This window comes from Tiliqua scincoides, chromosome 3 (genome assembly GCF_035046505.1).
Source record: "Tiliqua scincoides isolate rTilSci1 chromosome 3, rTilSci1.hap2, whole genome shotgun sequence".
Classification (NCBI taxonomy): Eukaryota; Metazoa; Chordata; class Lepidosauria; order Squamata; family Scincidae; genus Tiliqua; species Tiliqua scincoides.
Genome location: NC_089823.1, coordinates 63,614,832 through 63,633,890, shown reverse-complemented (window position 1 = coordinate 63,633,890; position 19,059 = coordinate 63,614,832). Strand labels below are relative to the sequence as shown.

The 19,059-nt window shown below is 43.3% G+C and overlaps 1 protein-coding gene across 1 annotated transcript in view; it reads right to left on the bottom strand.

The window, feature by feature from the left end:
* The window catches only part of IGSF5 (immunoglobulin superfamily member 5), a 46,826-nt gene that overhangs the window by 15,895 nt on the left and 11,872 nt on the right, over positions 1 to 19,059 (bottom strand). The window contains exons 5-8 of the mRNA XM_066621986.1: positions 13,252 to 13,563; positions 7,222 to 7,353; positions 6,455 to 6,479; positions 804 to 916 (exon numbers count right to left, since the gene is read on the bottom strand). Of these exons, the coding sequence (XP_066478083.1) occupies positions 804 to 916; positions 6,455 to 6,479; positions 7,222 to 7,353; positions 13,252 to 13,563 (582 nt within the window). The remainder of the gene's footprint in view (positions 1 to 803; positions 917 to 6,454; positions 6,480 to 7,221; positions 7,354 to 13,251; positions 13,564 to 19,059) is intronic.

Here is a 19,059-nt window from a genome sequence, read left to right as displayed (position 1 = left end):
TGATGCCATAGTGACAGCAATGCCGTCACTGACTCTGATGGTGAATGGGGGGAGCTGCTTACACAGTGTGTTACAGTGCATGCTGTACTTAATACAATGCCCCCTGACAATGCTACTGGAACATCAAAAACCAAGCCCATAAGTGCTTCCCTCCATGGTTAATAGTAGTTTAGAGGGTCATTAAATATAAGGCTGCAGCACAAGAACCAAGAGGTAGATCCCCCCCACACACACACGCACACACACATACACATTATGGCCCCAGACCAAATTGGGCTCCAATACAGCTGCTTTTGAGGAAAACAAAACCAATAGGTGTTCCAGACTTGGAGCTTCCATGTCTCATCTTGTTTGGCCATTAGTAATAATAGCCATCAAACATTCCACTGTTTAAAGTAAGCCAATATTCAGGCTACCTTCTGGCCATGCAAGTGCCCTAGTCTTGAATGTCTTAAAAGCGCAATTCTAAGTACGAGTTAGACTGGTGCAAGTTCCTTGCGCCAGTCTAGAAGGGTAGGAAATGTGCCATAAAGCACGTTTGTGCCTCCTCGGGAGCAAGCTGCGCCAGCATATGGAGGTGGCTCAAGACCAAGGAGACCCATAGGGGCTGCAGTGGCTTACCCAGGGGTAAGGGGAAGAGTTTCCCCTTACCTTTGGCTGAGCCACTGTGGAGCCCCATCTCGTGCTGGATATGATACAAACCTCCTGGCTTCTCCGTTCCAGCGCAAGATATGATTGCACTCTAAACCTCATATCAAATAATATGTGTGTACACCTTTTCCCCACTGATAAATTTTTCTCACCTGCCATTTCTTCATTATGCCTTGGTTCCTCTAGACTGTAGCCGTAATTTTCCAGTCCACTGTGCCTCATGGTCTCCAAATTTCTATCAGCAATTTTCTTCTCAGAAACCTTTCTATGAAATAAACATTGCTGAGTTTTAAACCCATGTTACCTGAGATCTATCTATGCAAGTCAGGAACACTCACCGAAACCTTTCTGATTTTAAAGCAGATTATCTGCAACAGAAATGGTGGGCCAAGGCCACTGCTAAGGAGCCATTCTTACATGACCCGTGTAAGCCAATGTCTGTTTTGCAGTGAGTGGTAGCATGGCAAGGAACTTGTTTTGGGGACAGGAATGAAGTACAATAAAGGGGTGAACATCAATTTCATCGTGAATAAAAGAAATGAACCAAATGGGCTCATTTATTATGAGTACAAAAGCAATGTCAAAGGTCTTGAATAGTTTTGAATGAATCAAATCTTATTTGTTCCATTGGAAACCCTTTGGAGAGCTTTATGCTGGTGGCAGCAGAGCCCACCTCTGCTGACCCATCTGGTAGTCACAGTTCCCCCCCCCCCCCAACATGTTACAGATCCTGTTATCATTCCAGGGCTTTCTAGGAAAAATGACCATTCCAGAGGAGTCACCATTTTTTGTGTCCCAGCAAATTGCAACATCTGAGGAATTAGTATATTTTAGTTTTTAATTTTTCTTTAATAGTAAGTCACTTGGGGAACTTTTGTTGAGTCATGGTACAAATTGTGTGCAATTTTAGGGTACAAATGGTGTAAATCAATGAATGAATTAATTGAATAAGGTGGCAATCCTACCTGACACTTTCCTGAGAGTAAGCCCCACTGAACATAATAGGACTCACTTCTGAGTAGACCTGGTTAAGACTGTGCCCTAAGTAAAGTCTGGGGTTAATCAAAATAAACCTGCTCAAATCAAATAACTTGCCTAAATTTGCTTATTATTTGTAAGTTCTGAACATCTTGTTCCAGTTAAAACATTTCCTTGGCAAAGAATTTCTTGAAATAACTTTGAAACCTCATTTGAATTGATCAGCATGAAATAGCTCATGGCTCCAAGCTGGACTCTTTTACTATGGAGTAAATTGTAATCAATCAATCACTATTCACCCAAGTCTAAATTACCATAGATACTATGGTTAAATTACTAAATTACATAGATACTATAGTTAAAATTTTTGCCAAGGAATCAAGCTCAAATTATCACTTCACCTTATCTCCAGGTCAATCAGAGGGCAGAGCCTTTCAACTCTGAAAAGTTTCCTTTCTTTCTCAAGCAGCAGGCAGGCACTGCAGAGATCATTTGTTTCTACAGCAACTGGGAAATTCCAGCCAAAGTTAACCTTTTATTCTCCTTCCTTCATTCCCTTTTGCAAATGCTTGCAAAGCAGGTCTGTTTTTTTCAACACCAGGATGGGATCCTCCTTTCCATTTGAAACAAAGTCCCAGGCTACAATTAAATAGTGCACCATTATTTAAGAATAACAACCAAGGAAAGCAGTGGGTCTACTGAGTAAAAAGAGTTGCAAATATATGCAGCTGCATCTCTCCGCTGTGAATCAAATTGCCCACTCTCCATTATGTGTTATGGGTTGTATGTTGTATGTAGAGCTTCAGGCTTAACACACCAGACACCTTAAAGGTGGATTTGATTCATGGATCTCCTGCAGTGGTTCCCAACCTTTTTCACTTGCATATCCCTTGGCAGCCCATTTCCATAAATTGTACCCTTCATATTAGCAAAATGTTTGTAATAATATAAGCCCTCATCTCCTCTCTATGAAAACCCAGACTTCATGTATTCATCACAGTGTTTTCTCTTTTTATCTGTTTGAGGAACAGAAGACTCTGCCTTTGCATTGTTTTGCACCAGAAATGTGCTGAGAAATTCTGGGTGACTGATCACTTTCCATATTATGTTTCAGCTTTTTTACTGTGCTGGTTTTTAATCACTGGTTCATACATGAATTGATGACCAAAAGCTAGCTATTGGTGGGGCTTCCACAGCCAACTAGCTACCTCCCTTCCTGCCTTGCTGGTCCTTGCAAGGCATTCTGGAGCAGGACCTGCCTTTTTCTGCCATTATTCCATTCTTTTTCAAGTACCCCTAAAGGTCCTGTTGAGTGTCCCTGGGAGTACATGAATACCAGGTTAGAAACGACTGTTTCCAGTATGTTGTTTACAGTGCACTTATTCTGACAGTGCTTACAAAAAGGTGTTGAAGACCAGAATTTAAAAAGAATAAAAATGTATCTTATGATCTTTTACTATGTTTTTAATAAATTAGAGACTACAGTTCTTAGGTAACAATTAGTGGTAGGTTATTTTTCAGGATCTGGCCTCGGGTAAAATCAGACAAAACTATAGTCAGACACCCCCCTAAGTTTAATCCCCGACTTATCCAAGGGTCATAGAAAATTCCATGATTGTTGGCTCATAAGCTGCCCTCAACTCATCTGTGGGGTTGACTAATAGGCGGGTGTAGGTAGTGAATAAGACATTGTTAGATAAGCATTTGAACTGATTAGCCATAAATCTGGCCTAAAATTCCCTTTTTCCTCTCGGGCAGTGGTTCTCAAACTGGTGGGTTGCAACCCACCAGTTCATGTAACGATTCCCTCGTCCCTTTAAGGGGTAGGGGAAGAGGAGAGGCAGGGAAGCAATCTCCAGAATTGCATCCCTAAGGGGGTGCAAAGGGGGTCCTTTCACTTACTTGGACTCAGTGAGGGCTGCTGGGAGCTGCAGGAGGTGCAGGGAGCCCAGTGCAGCCCTCTGCAGAGCTCCCCGAAGCTTGAAATCTTGGAATAGAGCAATCACAAAGCACTTCCTGTCTTCAGGAGGTGCACTGCAGTTGCTCCGTTTCAAGATTCCAAGCCTCGGGGAGCCTGCAGAGGGTTGCGCTGAGCTCCCCGCACCTCCTGCAGCCTCCAGCAGCCCTCACTGAGTCCAAGTAAGTGAAAAGACCCCCCTTCTCCCCCCTTAAGGAGGCGATCCTGAGGATCGCTTCCCTGCCCTTGCCCGTCCCCTGCAAAGCCTTACTGAGGGAGTAAAGCTCCCTCAAAGTTTGAGAAGCATTGCTCTGGTGCCAGTGGTTTTCAACCTTGGTTACCTATTGTTCATACCATCGAAAAAGTGAATGTAAAGCATTTGGTAAACACACAAAGGGATTATTTGATTAAATTGTGATTTATAGGGTCTTAATATTGATGAAATATTTCTTCCAGTTTTAATCATAAGAACATAAGAACAGCCCCACTGGATCAGGCCATAGGCCCATCTAGTCCAGCTTCCTGTATCTCACAGCGGCCCACCAAATGCCCCAGGGAGCACACCAGATAACAAGAGACCTCATCCTGGTGCTCTCCCCTATATCTGGCATTCTGACTTAACCCATTTCTAAAATCAGGAGGTTGCGCATACACATCATGGCTTGTACCCCATAATGGATTTTTCCTCCAGAAACTCGTCCAATCCCCTTTTAAAGGCGTCTAGGCTAGACGCCAGCACCACATCCTGTGGCAAGGAGTTCCACAGACCGACCACACGCTGAGTAAAGAAATATTTTCTTTTGTCTGTCCTAACCCGCCCAACACTCAATTTTAGTGGATGTCCCCTGGTTCTGGTATTATGTGAGAGTGTAAAGAGCATCTCCCTATCCACTCTGTCCATTCCCTGCATAATTTTGTATGTCTCAATCATGTCCCCCCTCAGGCCTCTCTTTTCTAGGCTGAAGAGGCCCAAACGCCGTAGCCTTTCCTCATAAGGAAGGTGCCCCAGCCCCGTAATCATCTTAGTCGCTCTCTTTTGCACCTTTTCCATTTCCACTATGTCTTTTTTGAGATGCAGCGACCAGAACTGGACACAATACTCCAGGTGTGGCCTTACCATCGATTTGTACAACGGCATTATAATACTAGCCGTTTTGTTCTCAATACCCTTCCTAATGATCCCAAGCATAGAATTGGCCTTCTTCACTGCCGCCGCACATTGGGTCGACACTTTCATCGACCTGTCCACCACCACCCCAAGATCTCTCTCCTGATCTGTCACAGACAGCTCAGAACCCATCAGCCTATATCTAAAGTTTTGATTTTTTGCCCCAATGTGCATGACTTTACACTTACTGACATTGAAGCGCATCTGCCATTTTGCTGCCCATTCTGCCAGTCTGGAGAGATCCTTCTGGAGCTCCTCACAATCACTTCTGGTCTTTACCACTTGGAAAAGTTTGGTGTCGTCTGCAAACTTAGCCACTTCACTGCTCAACCCTGTCTCCAGGTCATTTATGAAGAGGTTGAAAAGCACCGGTCCCAGGACAGATCCTTGGGGCACACCGCTTTTCACCTCTCTCCATTGTGAAAATTGCCCATTGACACCCACTCTCTGCTTCCTGGCCTCCAACCAGTTCTCAATCCATGAGAGGACCTGTCCTCTAATTCCCTGATTGTGGAGTCCTTTGTGGCCTAATATATTTGGAATCCTTTGTGGCCTAATACATTTGGACATAAAGATAATTAGCTGGCATCAGTGTATTCATGTGTATTCATTCAAAAAACCCATTTTGCTAAGTTGGAAGCAATTTGTTACCAAGTGCGTTCTTCTAAAGGTTGCTTTCGAATGATTCTTAGAAAAGCAAAGAATGTCATCCAAATTGCCTGCCAGTCAGTGTCAATTAACTCTGTCAACCTGTGTCAGTTTCAGTTCTGTTTCCCTACAAGGGAAATTCTATCCTTGAAGGTCCTGTGAAACTGTGGAGTCTAGTCTACAGTAATCTTTATGAGGAGAGAACTACTCTGGTGCACAGTGACCTCCTGTGGTATATGTTGCAAGTTCTCCTTATTAAGGTGCCTACATGAAATGAAAAGACTTGCAACAAAACTGGCTTTCTTTTAAGAGTGTGTCCAAGTCTCTTACCTGAAATTGCCTAAAAAGACATCTGCTTGTAAGAGTGTAACAGCCCAGTCCTGAGCTGTCCGAAGCTCCCAGACCCAGCGGCTCCACAGAGGGCTCCCGCTGGATCCTGCGTCTCCCGCACTACCACGGGATGCTCCTTGGGAGAAGGGGACATTCGTCCCCTTCCCCCGAGTAAGGGAAGCAGTCCCGCAATGAGGCTACTCACTGTTGGCAACCAAAAGGTCGGCACTAAAGTAAAGGCGCTCGTGTAGGGCGAGCAGCCCTGCACAAGCGCCTTGGATCCTGCAGAGCTCAGCTCCACGGATCTGCCTCTCTCCCTCCCCCTGACATGCCTCCCCCACAACCCTGGCCACGCCTCCCCCCTCCCCGGAACGCCTCCCCCATGCCCCCGGCCATGCCCCTGCCTCCCGTTCTACAGCCCGGCGATCCAGGAGACCGTGGAGCTGCGGAACCCGGGTGACCACCAGGCGCTGGGCTAGCTCTGGCGGGAGCCTGGCAGTGAGCCCCACAAATATGCCTTACAGTTTGCAACTGAGGTTTGCGGCGCGGAGCCATGCCGTGGACCTCAGGACTGGGCTCTAACCTGGTTAAAAATGAATTTGCCTAAGTTCCAATTGCTCTAATAGAAGAAAAAGATCTGGCCTCATTTAATTATGCCTATAAAATTCCCCTAATAGTGTACATGAAATGTGGTAAATAAGGAAAAGTGATAATAAGCTTACCTCAGCTCCTTTTGATAGTTGGACTCTGAAAAAAAAAAAAATACAGACTTTAAAATACAATAAAGTAACAGGAAAACATACAGAAAAATACATTCTAATTTTTCAGCATGTGCTTGCTTTAATATGGAAAGGTGCTCCAATGCACTGAGATCCCGTGTACACAGGCATCCTCAGTCATTCCAGTAGAAGGAGATGTTTTGTTTGTCTGGATGTGATGAATGTCCCTTTTTTTTTGCCTATTTTGTTTCATCTCTAGCCTCCCCCCCCCCCATGAGCACTATGGGAAACAGTAGACTCCCCAAAAGGCTGCCTAGCACCCTAAAGAGCTATTACCCTGGGATGCTCTTCTGAGGTTCTCTAACAGAATAATAGTCTGGCTATGTTGCAGCATACCCAATACAATAGATTCTGAAAACTTATACCAAACTATTGAAGGTTTGATGTGTACTCAGTTACAGTGAATTTTAACTAATATTAGGAATTATTCTTCTTTACAAGTTATTGATATATCTAGAAATTATCCTGATCATTTTTTAGACTGTGTGCCCTTTGGGGACAGGGAGCCATTTATTGATTTGTTTATTTATTAAATAGTAATTATTAAGTTAGTTAATAATTATGATTAGCTTTTTTCAGTAAGACAAATGGGAATTTGCTACTGGCACAAAGGCAACTTATGGGGTGCATCTACTGTTGAACCAGATATAACTTTGCGTACATAATGTTAAAGTTTAAGATGCATAACCAGCTCCAAAGAGCCCACATACCTTTCCTTCTTTTGCAGCAGCAAATAATAAGCAGAATTATAAGGATCAGAAGGAGTAAACCAACAACTGACAACACAACTGCTAATATTATAGTTCGGGTTCGCCAGTCATCTTCATATTTACCAGATTCTACTAGATAAAAATTAATAAATGTTAAGTGCTGCAGTAAATAAACATTTTGAGAAAAATAGACAAGTTTTCTCATGAATTTTAATGAGTTACCTATTGACTGCCACCCTTGAAAAAAAAAATAGTGACAGGTAATGTTTCCCAATGGAGAAATCTGGAAGCCTGTTTTCTTTTCCAGATTAAATTTTTTTTATGTATTATTCTTCCTACTTTTTTTCTGGTTTCCCAAACATGATAACCATTCAAAAGGATGGACTTCTCACAAATAAGGAAACTAGTTGGAAGGAAGGAAAAGTAAAGAGGGAGAGAAAAGTTAGAAAGAGAAAGAAAGGGCCAGATCTCTTTTAAAACAGCCTGTTTAAAGCAACAACAACAGACGCCCTACTAACATAGTACTATGAAGAACAAAGGGCTTTGTTAAATCCAGGATGGTGCCAACATGGCTATCAAGGAGAGTCAGAAAGGTTATCAAGGGTGAGGCAGCTTCCTTCTGTAAATAGAAGTCTTACCTTAATGAGGAGAATAAAAAGGAATACAAACTGTGGCAAAAGCCTTGCCTCACAGATCTTTTAGAGCAGTGGTTCCCAAACTTTTTAGCGCTGGGACCTACTTTTTAAAATGACACACAGTTGGGACCCACTTAGGTTTACCAGATTTTAAAAAGGCGATCTAGAAATGAATAATATTTATTTATAAATAATAACCAGAAAAATGACCCTCAAATATTTATCTTCCCATATTTACACAAGCTTGCAAAGTGCAGGAGCTGTGCTCTTTGCAGAGTAGTTAGCAGCTACAGTGTCTGATTTCTGAACAGCCTCAGGGGTTGAAGCAATTAGGGCACAATCCTAAACCCTTATGGCAGTGTTTTCCAGCACAGACATAACAGCAATGCAGTTCTGCGGTAAGGGAACAAACATTTCCTTACTTTGAGGAGGCCTCCATGAGTGACACCCAACTGCAGGATGCAGCACATGTCCCATTGGCACTGCTATGCCAGTGCTGGAAAGCACTGACATAAGAGGTTAGGATTGCGCCCTTAGTTATCTAATTTTTCCATCATCCTTTGACAATCAACCAGTCAGTCCTGACACACAGTTTGGGATCCACTGTTTTAGAGTTTTAGAGTTCTTTGAAAAGGACAACTGGCTTGTGACTTTGGGCAACTCCATTGATATATATCTGGAGTTTCTGAAGGTGTTTGACATGATCCCTCATCAAAGCCTCAAGTTTGCAGCCAACACTTCCAAGTGGTGAAGTTTAGGATAGATTGTGAAGAGATAGAGCCAGAAGGAACTCTCCAGAGTGGGGGAATGGATGGCAAAATGGCAAATGCACTTCAATGTAAGTAGAATTTCACATAAATAATGATCTGAGTTGTCTGTAACAGATCAGATCTTGGGGCAAAGGTGAACAACTTGATGAAAGTGCCAACAGCTGTGAAGAAGGCCAATTCATGTTCAGGATAATTTTAAAAAAGGGATTGAGAATAAAACAGCCAATAACATTATTCCATTGTACAATTTGATAATAAGGCCACATCTGGAGTGTTGTGTCTAGATATGGTCACCACATCTCAAAAAATATAATGGAACTGGGAAAAATGCAGAAGAGAGTGACTTAGCACTGGAACAGGCAGGCCAGGAGGCTTGCGCTGTATCCAGCGAAAGATAGGGCATCACAGTGACTCAGCTAAAGATAAAGGGAAACTCTTTCCCTTACCTCTGGGTAAACCACTGCAGCCCCATGGGTCTCCTCAGACTTGTGCCACCTCTGTTACAAGGCTCGGTGCCTCCATTGGTGTGGAGGCTGAATTCACAGCACATTTGTGACCTTACAGCAGGTTTGTGACCCTCCTGGGCCAGAGCAAGGTACTTGTGCCGGCCCAAGAGCACCTCAGGATTGCACCCTGAATCGATTAGTGGTCTGGTGCACTTTCCTCATGAGGAAAGGTCACAACATTTGGGTCTCTTCAGTTTAGAAAGAGGGTGCCTGAGGAGACACATGATTGAAACAAATGATGCATGGGATGGATAGAGTGGATCATTGGAATTTCTTTTCCCTCTCACACAATACCAGTAACAGTACCAGACACAGAGGTCATCCACTAAAATTGACAGGTGGGAGAGTCAGAACAGAGAAAAGAAATATTTCTTTACCCGGTGTGCAATTAATCTGTGGAAGTCCTTACCACAGGAGGGTGTGATGGCATCTGACCTAGAGGTATTCAAATGGGGATCAGACAGATTTATGAAGGAAAGGTTCATCACAGGTTACAAGTCATGATGACCTGTATGCAGCCTCTGGGTTTTAGAGGTAGCCTTTCTTGTGTGCTCTCAGAGGCATCTGGTGGGCCACTGTGTGATCCAGGAAGCTGGACTAGATGGGTCCTGATCCAGCAAAGCTGTTCTTATATTCTTATGTTCTTATTTTATGTTCCACAGGTTATTTTTATATCAGTCATATCTAGTATGCCCAGTGTCAACTCAGAAGGAATAAATGATGTTGAGCAATTTTTATTCATTCTTATTTCACAATTATTATTCTTATTATTCTTATTTTGCATTCTTATTTCACTTAGGATGCTGTGGCAACCATTTCTGGCACTGTCACAGCCTTTTGCACTGGGCAGCTCATGATTGGGCTGCCGGACTACTATCCTATATGCAGTTTTTCGGGAGTCAACCCGATTGAACACAATGGGGTGTACTTCTGAGCAGACCTGCATAGGATTGCAGCATAGGATTGTAAGCAATGTCCAACATCATCAGAATGAAAAATAATTTGTTATAGTGTTGCTTTTGCCAGTAATTGTGATCCTTCTATATGTGGAAATCTTTGTTAGAACACACAAGTGCAAATTGTCTTGTGTGATATAGAAATAAAAACTAGGAACTAAATTTTCAAACAAAAATATATTCTCTAAAAATCAAAAGGCAAAGTTTCTTATTACGATACCTTTAAAATCCAGACATAAACATTGATTTCTCTACATTCAGTCATAATCTCTCAAGTCCTATCCAATCTACAATCCTAGAATAAATATTTTATTTAAACTTATGGAAAAATTTATTATGCATATATACCTTACATAGTTCAAAAGGAATTAGATTGCTGCAAACCATGTTAGGGGAGACCAGGCTTTCAGTATCATACATTCACTACTGGGCAAAGTACTATACAGCATAATGGTTTAAAACACACTGTAACTCTTTACACGTCAAACCCTCAATTTTGCAAGGTTTGAGTTGATATAAACCATATTGCATTCAATTCAATTCCGACTACATCATTGCCACTGCAGGCCCAATCCTATCCAATTTTCCAGTGCTGGTGCTGCTATGCCAATGGGGTATGCACTGCTTCCTGTGTTGGGGGTGCAGTCACAGAGGCCTCCTCAAGGTATGGGAACATTTGTTCCCTTTCCTCCAGGCTGCATTGGGACTGCACCAGAGCTGAAAAGTTGGAGAAGATTGGGCCCTTAAGCATTTCATTTTTTTTCATCAAAGGAAGGAAACTTTGCATGGTGGATTTTGGATCATAACCAGCTTTTTAAAAATACTTTTATAGATACAGTCTACTGGAGCAGCTTACTTCCTGAACTGTATTTCTCAATCATTCAAGTGGGGTCTTATGCAGGCAAAGCTCTTGATGGATTGTGCAAAAGTGTAAATTCACATCTTGGTAGATAGAGAGAAAGATTTCTGTGAGAGGGGCCAACAGCCAAAGGGCTGCTCTGGGATATTTTATACATGTTAGTTTGCACTTTTATGCATGTTAGTTTGCACTGATTTATTTTATATGTGATAAAGAGATTGGCTTGGAGCCAAAGGTGCTCTCCCATGAGCAGAAGGGCTTATACACTCACAGAAGGGCTGTTTTCAGTCTAGCAAAAGACTGTTGTGTGAGAAAAATGACCACAAATCCAGAAAAGTTCCTCGGTCGGCTCAAGCTCTTGTGAAAGACTTCACACAGTAGTGCAGCGGCCAAGAGAATTGTGCAGTTAGTGATGAAAGGGTGAAACACAGTATATACAAAGCCCAATGAAGCTCTATGAAGCCCAACTTAAGCCCAGCAGCTCCAGAGGGAATTAGTGATGTGTTTAAAAAACAAAACAGAACATGGTACTATTGGTACATTATTAACTAATGGAAAGTATAACACATGCAGTTCAATTTGCAAGAAGTATATGACCCAAAAGAACAAAATGACATGAAGATTGTTAGCTAGCATTTTGGGAACAAGCAAGAAAGATCTTTGCTTTTCTCCTATTCTGGGTTACATCACTATGGTAATGTAAGATGGTTATTTAAGTAGCAGAGAGACAATTAGACAAGGAGATTTATGAGATTGGATGGTCTTTCCAAACCTTCCAGATAGCTCTCACTTGATTAGTTAAGATTTTAAGTGTTCGGCTTCAACAATTTCTTACTAGAAAATAAGGAAATGGCCTTTTCTCCCAAATGCAGTACAATGTTACCAGGACCAGGAATGTGATAACAGAAACCTCACCTTATTACTAAAAGGTGAAATGTAAATTAAATAATCCATTTGCCTGTATCTAAGTTGTGATATCACACTCCCTGTTATAAAACATCAACACACCTTCTTAGATCACACCACTGTAGGTGAGGCCCAGATACAGTGTATCATGTTAGGTTAAATTAAATAGGCAAGCAAATAGGAGCTTTAACCCAGTAATTTTTTTTTTCTTTTTAAGCCATTTCTGCCCAATGTTGCACATATGCAACAGGGATCAAATGTGTGGGCTGGGCAGAAATGGGTTAATCAAATAGCATGGGGTGAAGCACAGTACTGTGTGACGCTATGGTGGGGGGTAGGGGCTAACTTTAAGTAACACACCCAACTTGCTACTTATTTTTTAAAAGCTTTAAAATTTCTTTAGTGTTAGATTAGTGTTAAGTGTTGTCTAACACCAATTTCTTTTGTGTTAGAAATAGCATGCAAAAGTGCACAATCAGGCTAGGAATCATGATGGGGGCTAGTTGTTAACCCCCCTCCCCACTCACACACACACCCCTGTGCTACTTACCTATAAAGAAAAAAAGAATTCAGCAGCAAAGCACACTGGTTGTACATCTAGTTTGACTCTGTCATGGTTTTGGGTGACCAAAACCAACAATCAGTGTTACTTTATTAAGGGGCCATAGCTGACTGGTGTGGCATCTGTTTTGTATGCAAATGGTCCCAGATTCAGTCTTTGGCATCTTCGGTTAAAGAGCTCAGATGGCAAATTAAGAAAAGACCTCTGCCCAAGAGTTTGAAGAAGAAGTTCAAAGAGAGGTATTTGGGCAAGCTGTATTGCTAGTGGGACTAGTTATGAGAGCTTCTTCTGTTGTTTGCAGCTAATGGGCTCTATTAGTATTCAGTCAAAAGTTCAGCATGGCATGTTTGCTCTGAAAATCATTCACAGGAAACACTGTGACTGTTGAATACTGAGGTTGTTTAGTGGGGGGAAAAAAATCATGGGGAAAATATTGCTGTGATTAATTGCAAAATAATATGGCTTTGATTTCCATAATGAAATCAATTTCCAACCCACAACCACCCCATTCTAGATGGAGGAGGCATTGTAATCTCTAGTGGAAGGCAACAGAGTCTTGACACTTCATTTGCATTCTCAGCCCACGACCATTTCTCTTGTACTTCACTAAATTTGTCATGGAAGCATTTGGGCAATTCCAGGGTCAGCTCCAAAGGAGAATCTATTGGGATTCATTGGCATTTGCATGTTCTTTATATGATTTTTTTTACTGTCCTACAGTGCTCTGAAACCAGGTTCTTTTCCCTGCAGTTGTTCATATCAGATAATATAAACAGAAATACAGTAACAGAATTTGAACACAAAACGAGAAGTGCACAATAAGTATATTCACTTACTTGGAGGAAGTTCATCATATACAAAGAGAGTCACAGTTGCATACTGGGGTTTGGAAAGGACTTCTATGGCAGCTAAGCAAGTCACAGTGTCATTGGTCAATGGAGTCAGGGTTAAGATGCTCTCTTCATTGTACAAGCCATTGGATCCTTGACTCTGGCCGTTAACATACCCTGAATTAGCTACTGAAATATTATTTACCATCCAGGTCATGTGTGGAGCAGGAGCCCAGCCAAAGGCTTCACAAACTATTTCAATTGTTTGGTTCTTTCTTACCGCCAAGTTGCTATCTCTGATATTCAAAGATCCATTAACTGTTTGAAAAAAAGATGATTTCCTTCCTTCAGAATTAATAATTGTCATAGGACCAGTTTTAGTTGATTCAGCTATGATTTAAAGATGCATTAATCACACACCCCCAAAAAATTACATGTTAATTTCTTTAAAAAATTGAGATTAATTTCTATGTTGAAAAAGTAACTTGTGAAGCATCCCTACCAGCCTATTGATGACTTCAGAAAGAGAAGCAGTTTTCCAGATTCTTGTTTATAAGATGACCACAGTATTGTCATGGGAACACATCTCTTTCCAAGCCACAGAACTATGAAGGGTGTGTACTTTTTTCATGAGCAATTTTAAGTATTAACATTTGGCTAGATATATTAAGAATTTTAGGGCACAAGTCCCTTGAGCCAGCCCAACATAAAGCACTTTGCATTGGGCCAGCTATAAGGCACTTTTGCGCCACCAAGAGAGCAGGGAGGCCAGTGCATGTTCATATGCTGGCCTCCAGGTGCCTGCTCAAGCCCAGCGGGGCTGGCACAAAGGTAGGCCAGTACCAGTCACGTCAGGCTGGGGTGGGAGTCTGCAGCACGTGTGGAGAGGGCGGGAAGGAGGTGTTTCAGGGCAGGGAGGGTGGGTGGCAGGCAGGCCTATGGGTGAGCGAGGGGTTGGGGCCAGGATCCCGCTCTTGTGCCAGATCTACGGGGAACAAGTCATAGTTACGGGTTACAAGTCATAGTAGGTATGTGCAAGCTCTTGGTTTTAGAGGCAGGCTGCCTCTGATTGCCAGATGCAAGTTAGGGCACCAGGATGCAGATTGTGTCTGTTGTCTTGTGTGCTCCCTGGGGCATTTGGTGGGCCACTGTGAGATACAGGAAGCTGGACTAGATGGGCCTTTGGCCTGATCCAGCAGGGCCCTTCTTATGTTCTTATCTTAATCCAGGTCCTGGGCAGTCCGGAGCAGCTTGAGGCTGCTCGGATTTATGCCACCTGTTGAGGTGGCGCAGATCCAACTAGCCCCATTGGGGCTGCTGCAGCTTTACCCAGGATAAGAGGATGGAATTCCACTTGCCCCGGGCTGAGCCACAACTGGCCCCCAACCCGCTCTGGATATGGGGCAGACCAGTCAGCCTCCCTGTTCAAGTGCAGTTTAGGATTGGGCTGCCCAAAGAGTAACAGTGCACTTTCATCACTTCACTGTAGCAAGTGTACAAGACAGAGGAAACATTACATATTTCTGAATGCATTCCTCTAAACCAGGGGTGCCCAAACCCCAGCCCTGGGGCCACATGCAGCCCTTGAGGCCTCTCAATGCGGCCCTCAGGGAGCCCCCAGTCTCCAATGAGCCTCTGGCCCTCCTGAGATTTGTTGGAGCCCGCACTGGCCCAACGCAACTGCTCTCAGCATGAGGACAACTGTTTGACTTCTCGCATGAGCTGTGGGATGAAGGCTTCCTCCACTGCTCGCTGTTTCACATCTGGGATGCAGTAGTGGCAGCAAAGGAAAGGCCAGCCTTGCTTTGTGCAAGGCCTTTTATAGGCCTTGAGCTATTGTAAGACCTTCATTCGTTCATATAAGTTCATCTTTAATATATTCATTTATGTAAACTTATGTAAATTCATTCAAATTTGAAATGTAAATTAATTCTTTGGCCCTCCTGCCAAAAACTTTGGACACCGCTGCTCTAAACAATGGTGATTGCCAGTATTGCCGTGGTTCCAAACTGATAGCCGTCAGTTACAGGAACTGAGTTATTAAGGTACAGTGACAATGACATGCAGTGAAGTAAACACTGGGGAAGCAGTTGCTGCAGGGCAAGGCATTCTGGGGGCTACCCAGGAGCTGTAGCACGTGTGCAATCACAAGGGAGGTTGATCTCTCGGTGCCACACCTCTAGTCCGTCCATGTATAGCAGGGGTGTCCAAAGTTTTTGGCCGGAGGGCCACATCATCTCTCTGACACTGCATTGGGGGCCGGGGGGGGGGAAAGAACTAATTTACATTTAAAATTTGAATAAATTTACATAAATGAATATGTTAAAGATGAATTTATATGAATGAATGAAGGTCTTGCAATAGATCAAGGCGTATAAAAGGCCTTGTACAAAGCAAGGCTGGCCTTTCCTTCACTGCCACTGCTGCATCACAGGTGTAAAACAGCAAGCAGTTGAGGGAGCCCTCATCCCACAGCTCATGCCAGACGTCAAACAGTTGCTCTCATGTTGAGAGCAGTTGCATCGGGCCAGTGTGGGCTCCAACAAATCTCCGGAGGGCCAGAGGCTTATTGGAGACTGGGAACTCCCTGAGGGCCGCATTGAGATGCCTCAAGGGCCGCAAGTGGCCCCAGGGCTGGGGTTTGGGCACCCCTGATGTATAGTAACCGCCATATGCCGGTTACTATAAAGACTAGAGCTAGTGGCAGCAAGAGCTCAGCCTCCTCTGTGATTACACAGTCCCTCAGAAACTGGGTTGGGCGCATGTTAAATCACAGGGGAGGCTGATGCTATTTTCAATGGTGTATGACAGGTGAGGCTCTGACCTCCCCCGACCAGTGGCATCACTAAGGAGGTGTGGGCCACCCCTGGTGATGTGCACAGAGGTGTGTGTGTGTGTGTGTGTGTGTGTGTGTGTGTGTGTGTGTGTGAGAGACAGCACCTCTCACCAAAATTTTTAAAATCTTGGTAATTTGAATAACACCATCATGGTATAAATCATTCAATGCATAATTTCATGCAGAATGCAATGAAACAAACCACGTTTCTATTTATCCAAAGTTATAGCCAAAAACCAGTGGGGCAGGGCAATGGTGCATCAACACACCCACCGCCCAGGGTGTTGCTCCACCCACTGCAAGGGAGGAGGTCCATATGGGAGTGACGCACTGGCCTCCTGCACTGGATGACGCAAGCCCCAGTGACACCACTGCCCCTGATGGCATGTCCCTACGAAGGTGCTGGTAGTAACGGGCTTCTGGAGATCTGCAAATTCTTAAAATCAGAAATTCTAATACCTCAGGGAGGACTGTGGAGAAAGCTCAGATTAAGTCGAGGCCTGAAGAAAGGGGATGGCTTTGCCCTTTGCATTAGCCTCCTGCTAACAAATACTTGTATGTGAATTATGTTTTGCAGTATGTGCCAGGTGGACTGCAGAGGAGCAAATACAGGGCATGCTTTGAGTATCTCTCACCATGGCTTATGTCCTGGGTGCACAGGCTTTGTGTTGCACTTGTCACCTGGCCACAGTCTTAAAATTCTAAGATTAGAATTTTAAGGTGTACATCTAAAATGTTATACAGGCAACCTTTAAAAATGTGTGTTGCGTACATGCATGCATTCAAGCAACCACAGGCTCTTTCACCACATTGCTAGCTATGAGCCTGTTAATTAAATCACTGCCAGGTTTTGTACTGCCTTAATTGATATGAGCGGAACTAGCAATTTGCTACATAGTTAGTGGCATTATGGGAGCTGGCAAAAAAGAATAAAATGCTTTATTCTTTTGTGGTAAACAAAGTGAGCAAAGGTCTGAGAAATTCCAGCTGCGTTATGGCCTGGTCCTAAGCAGAGGGGTTTATGACAGTGGCGTCAGGTGGTGCGTGGTGCACATCACCAACAGCCATTGTAAGAGTGCTGCTGCAATTGGCAGCACAGCAAATGGACTGCTGCCAGGCCCAGAAAGGTAAGAGCCGCAGGGGCAGAGGGTGGGTGGAACAGGAAGGAGAAAGGGTGACGAGGGGGCTAACTGAGGCTGGGAAGGGGGCAGTATTGGCATGGCAGCATTGATGTTCTATCCCCTTCCTGGCCTCAATCTGCCTTCCCAGGTCCACTTATGTCAGCAAAATAGCGCAGATCCGAGCAGACCCATTCAGGCAGTGTGGGCTTTCCTCAGGGTAAGGGAAATGTTCCCTCCGGGGCCTGAAAGTCCCCTGTGGGATAGAGCACGTATCCCATTGCTGCAGCTGCATCAGTGGGGTAGAGAATGAGCTACCTGTCTGTTGCAGCAAAAAGAGTGTTGTGGCACTATGAAGATCCTATGCACACTTAGGAGGAAGCAGGTCCCCCTTAAATCAGTAAGATCTATAATGCTGAAGATTGTGATGCCCAAGATTTATTGCAGAATAAACTTTTATGGCCCACTTCACGTGCATCATGTATTCCTCAATTAGCTTTTTCTCACTCACTCAGGCTGCAATCCAAGACACACATATGTGGGAGTCCCAATGAACTCCTTAGGGTTTACTTCTTAATTGACATACATAGGAGTGTGTTGTCACCGAAAGCGGAGGATTGAGAACAGCAGGAAAGAGAGAGAAAAACATATACTGTACTGTGCCGTGAAGCCAAAACGCTGTGAGATGTAAGAGACAAAATACATACAAGGTAAGAACCCTAACCCTATTCACTATAGTAGTAGTTGGTGATAGTAGTTGGTGTTAGTAGTAGTTGGTGATTATACCATCAGTTAATTTCACACTTATGGCCCAATCCTATCTATTGTGATGGCAAGCACTAGTGCAGCTCATGCTGTATCAGCCTGCATGCTGTGCAGCAGTGGTTCTCAAACTTTGAGCACCAGAATGAGAATGAGAATCTTTTTAGAATGAGAATCTGTCAGAACCTACCGGAAGTGATATCATGACCAGAAGTGACATCATTAAGCAGGAAAATTTTTAGCAATCCTAGACTGCAATCCTACCCACACTTACACAGGAATAAGTCCCATTGACTAATGTTGTTTAAAGCACATACATAGTAGCCTGTTAAAAGTATAGATATATAACATTTCCCCAAATGTAGTCACATATCATGGTAGAATCAAGTCTAATACATTAAAAATAAAATATTGAAATGAATGGGGACCCACCTGAAAATGTCTCGCAACCCACCTGGTGGGCCCCAACCCACAGCTTGAGAAACACTGCTGTACAGGATTGTGCACAGGGCAGTGGCGTAGCTAGGTCATTTGACACCTGGGGCCCATAAATTTTTGTCACCCCATACGACATAATTAATTAATTATATTAATTATTAATTATATTAATTATTAATAAATTCACATTTTTATACCACCCTTCCTCTAAGCAGCTCAGGATGGTGTGCATGGTTCCTCCCCTTATTTTGTCCTCACAAGCCTCTGAGGTAGGTGAGACTGAGAGATAGTAATAGTCATGACATGAAATGAATAATAATAATGGCCAGAAAATAAATGCAGTGAATATTTCCCCACAAGCAATGGATGAAATTCTGCATCAAATGGTATATAACATGATGGTAATATTCCTAAAAGCCATGATTTCCAGTATTTTGGTCAGTAGAATTTCATTCTCCCCCCCCCCCCCCACACACACACCCCCAGGATGTCTCATTGGCCTGTTTTGAGTTAAGGCAGTGGTTCTCAAATTTTTAACACTCGGACCCACTTTCTAGAATGACAATCTGTCCGGGACCCACCAGAAGTGATGTCATGGCTGGAAGTGACATCATCAAGCAAAATAAAATAAATAATTATAAATAATTAAATGAAAGAAAA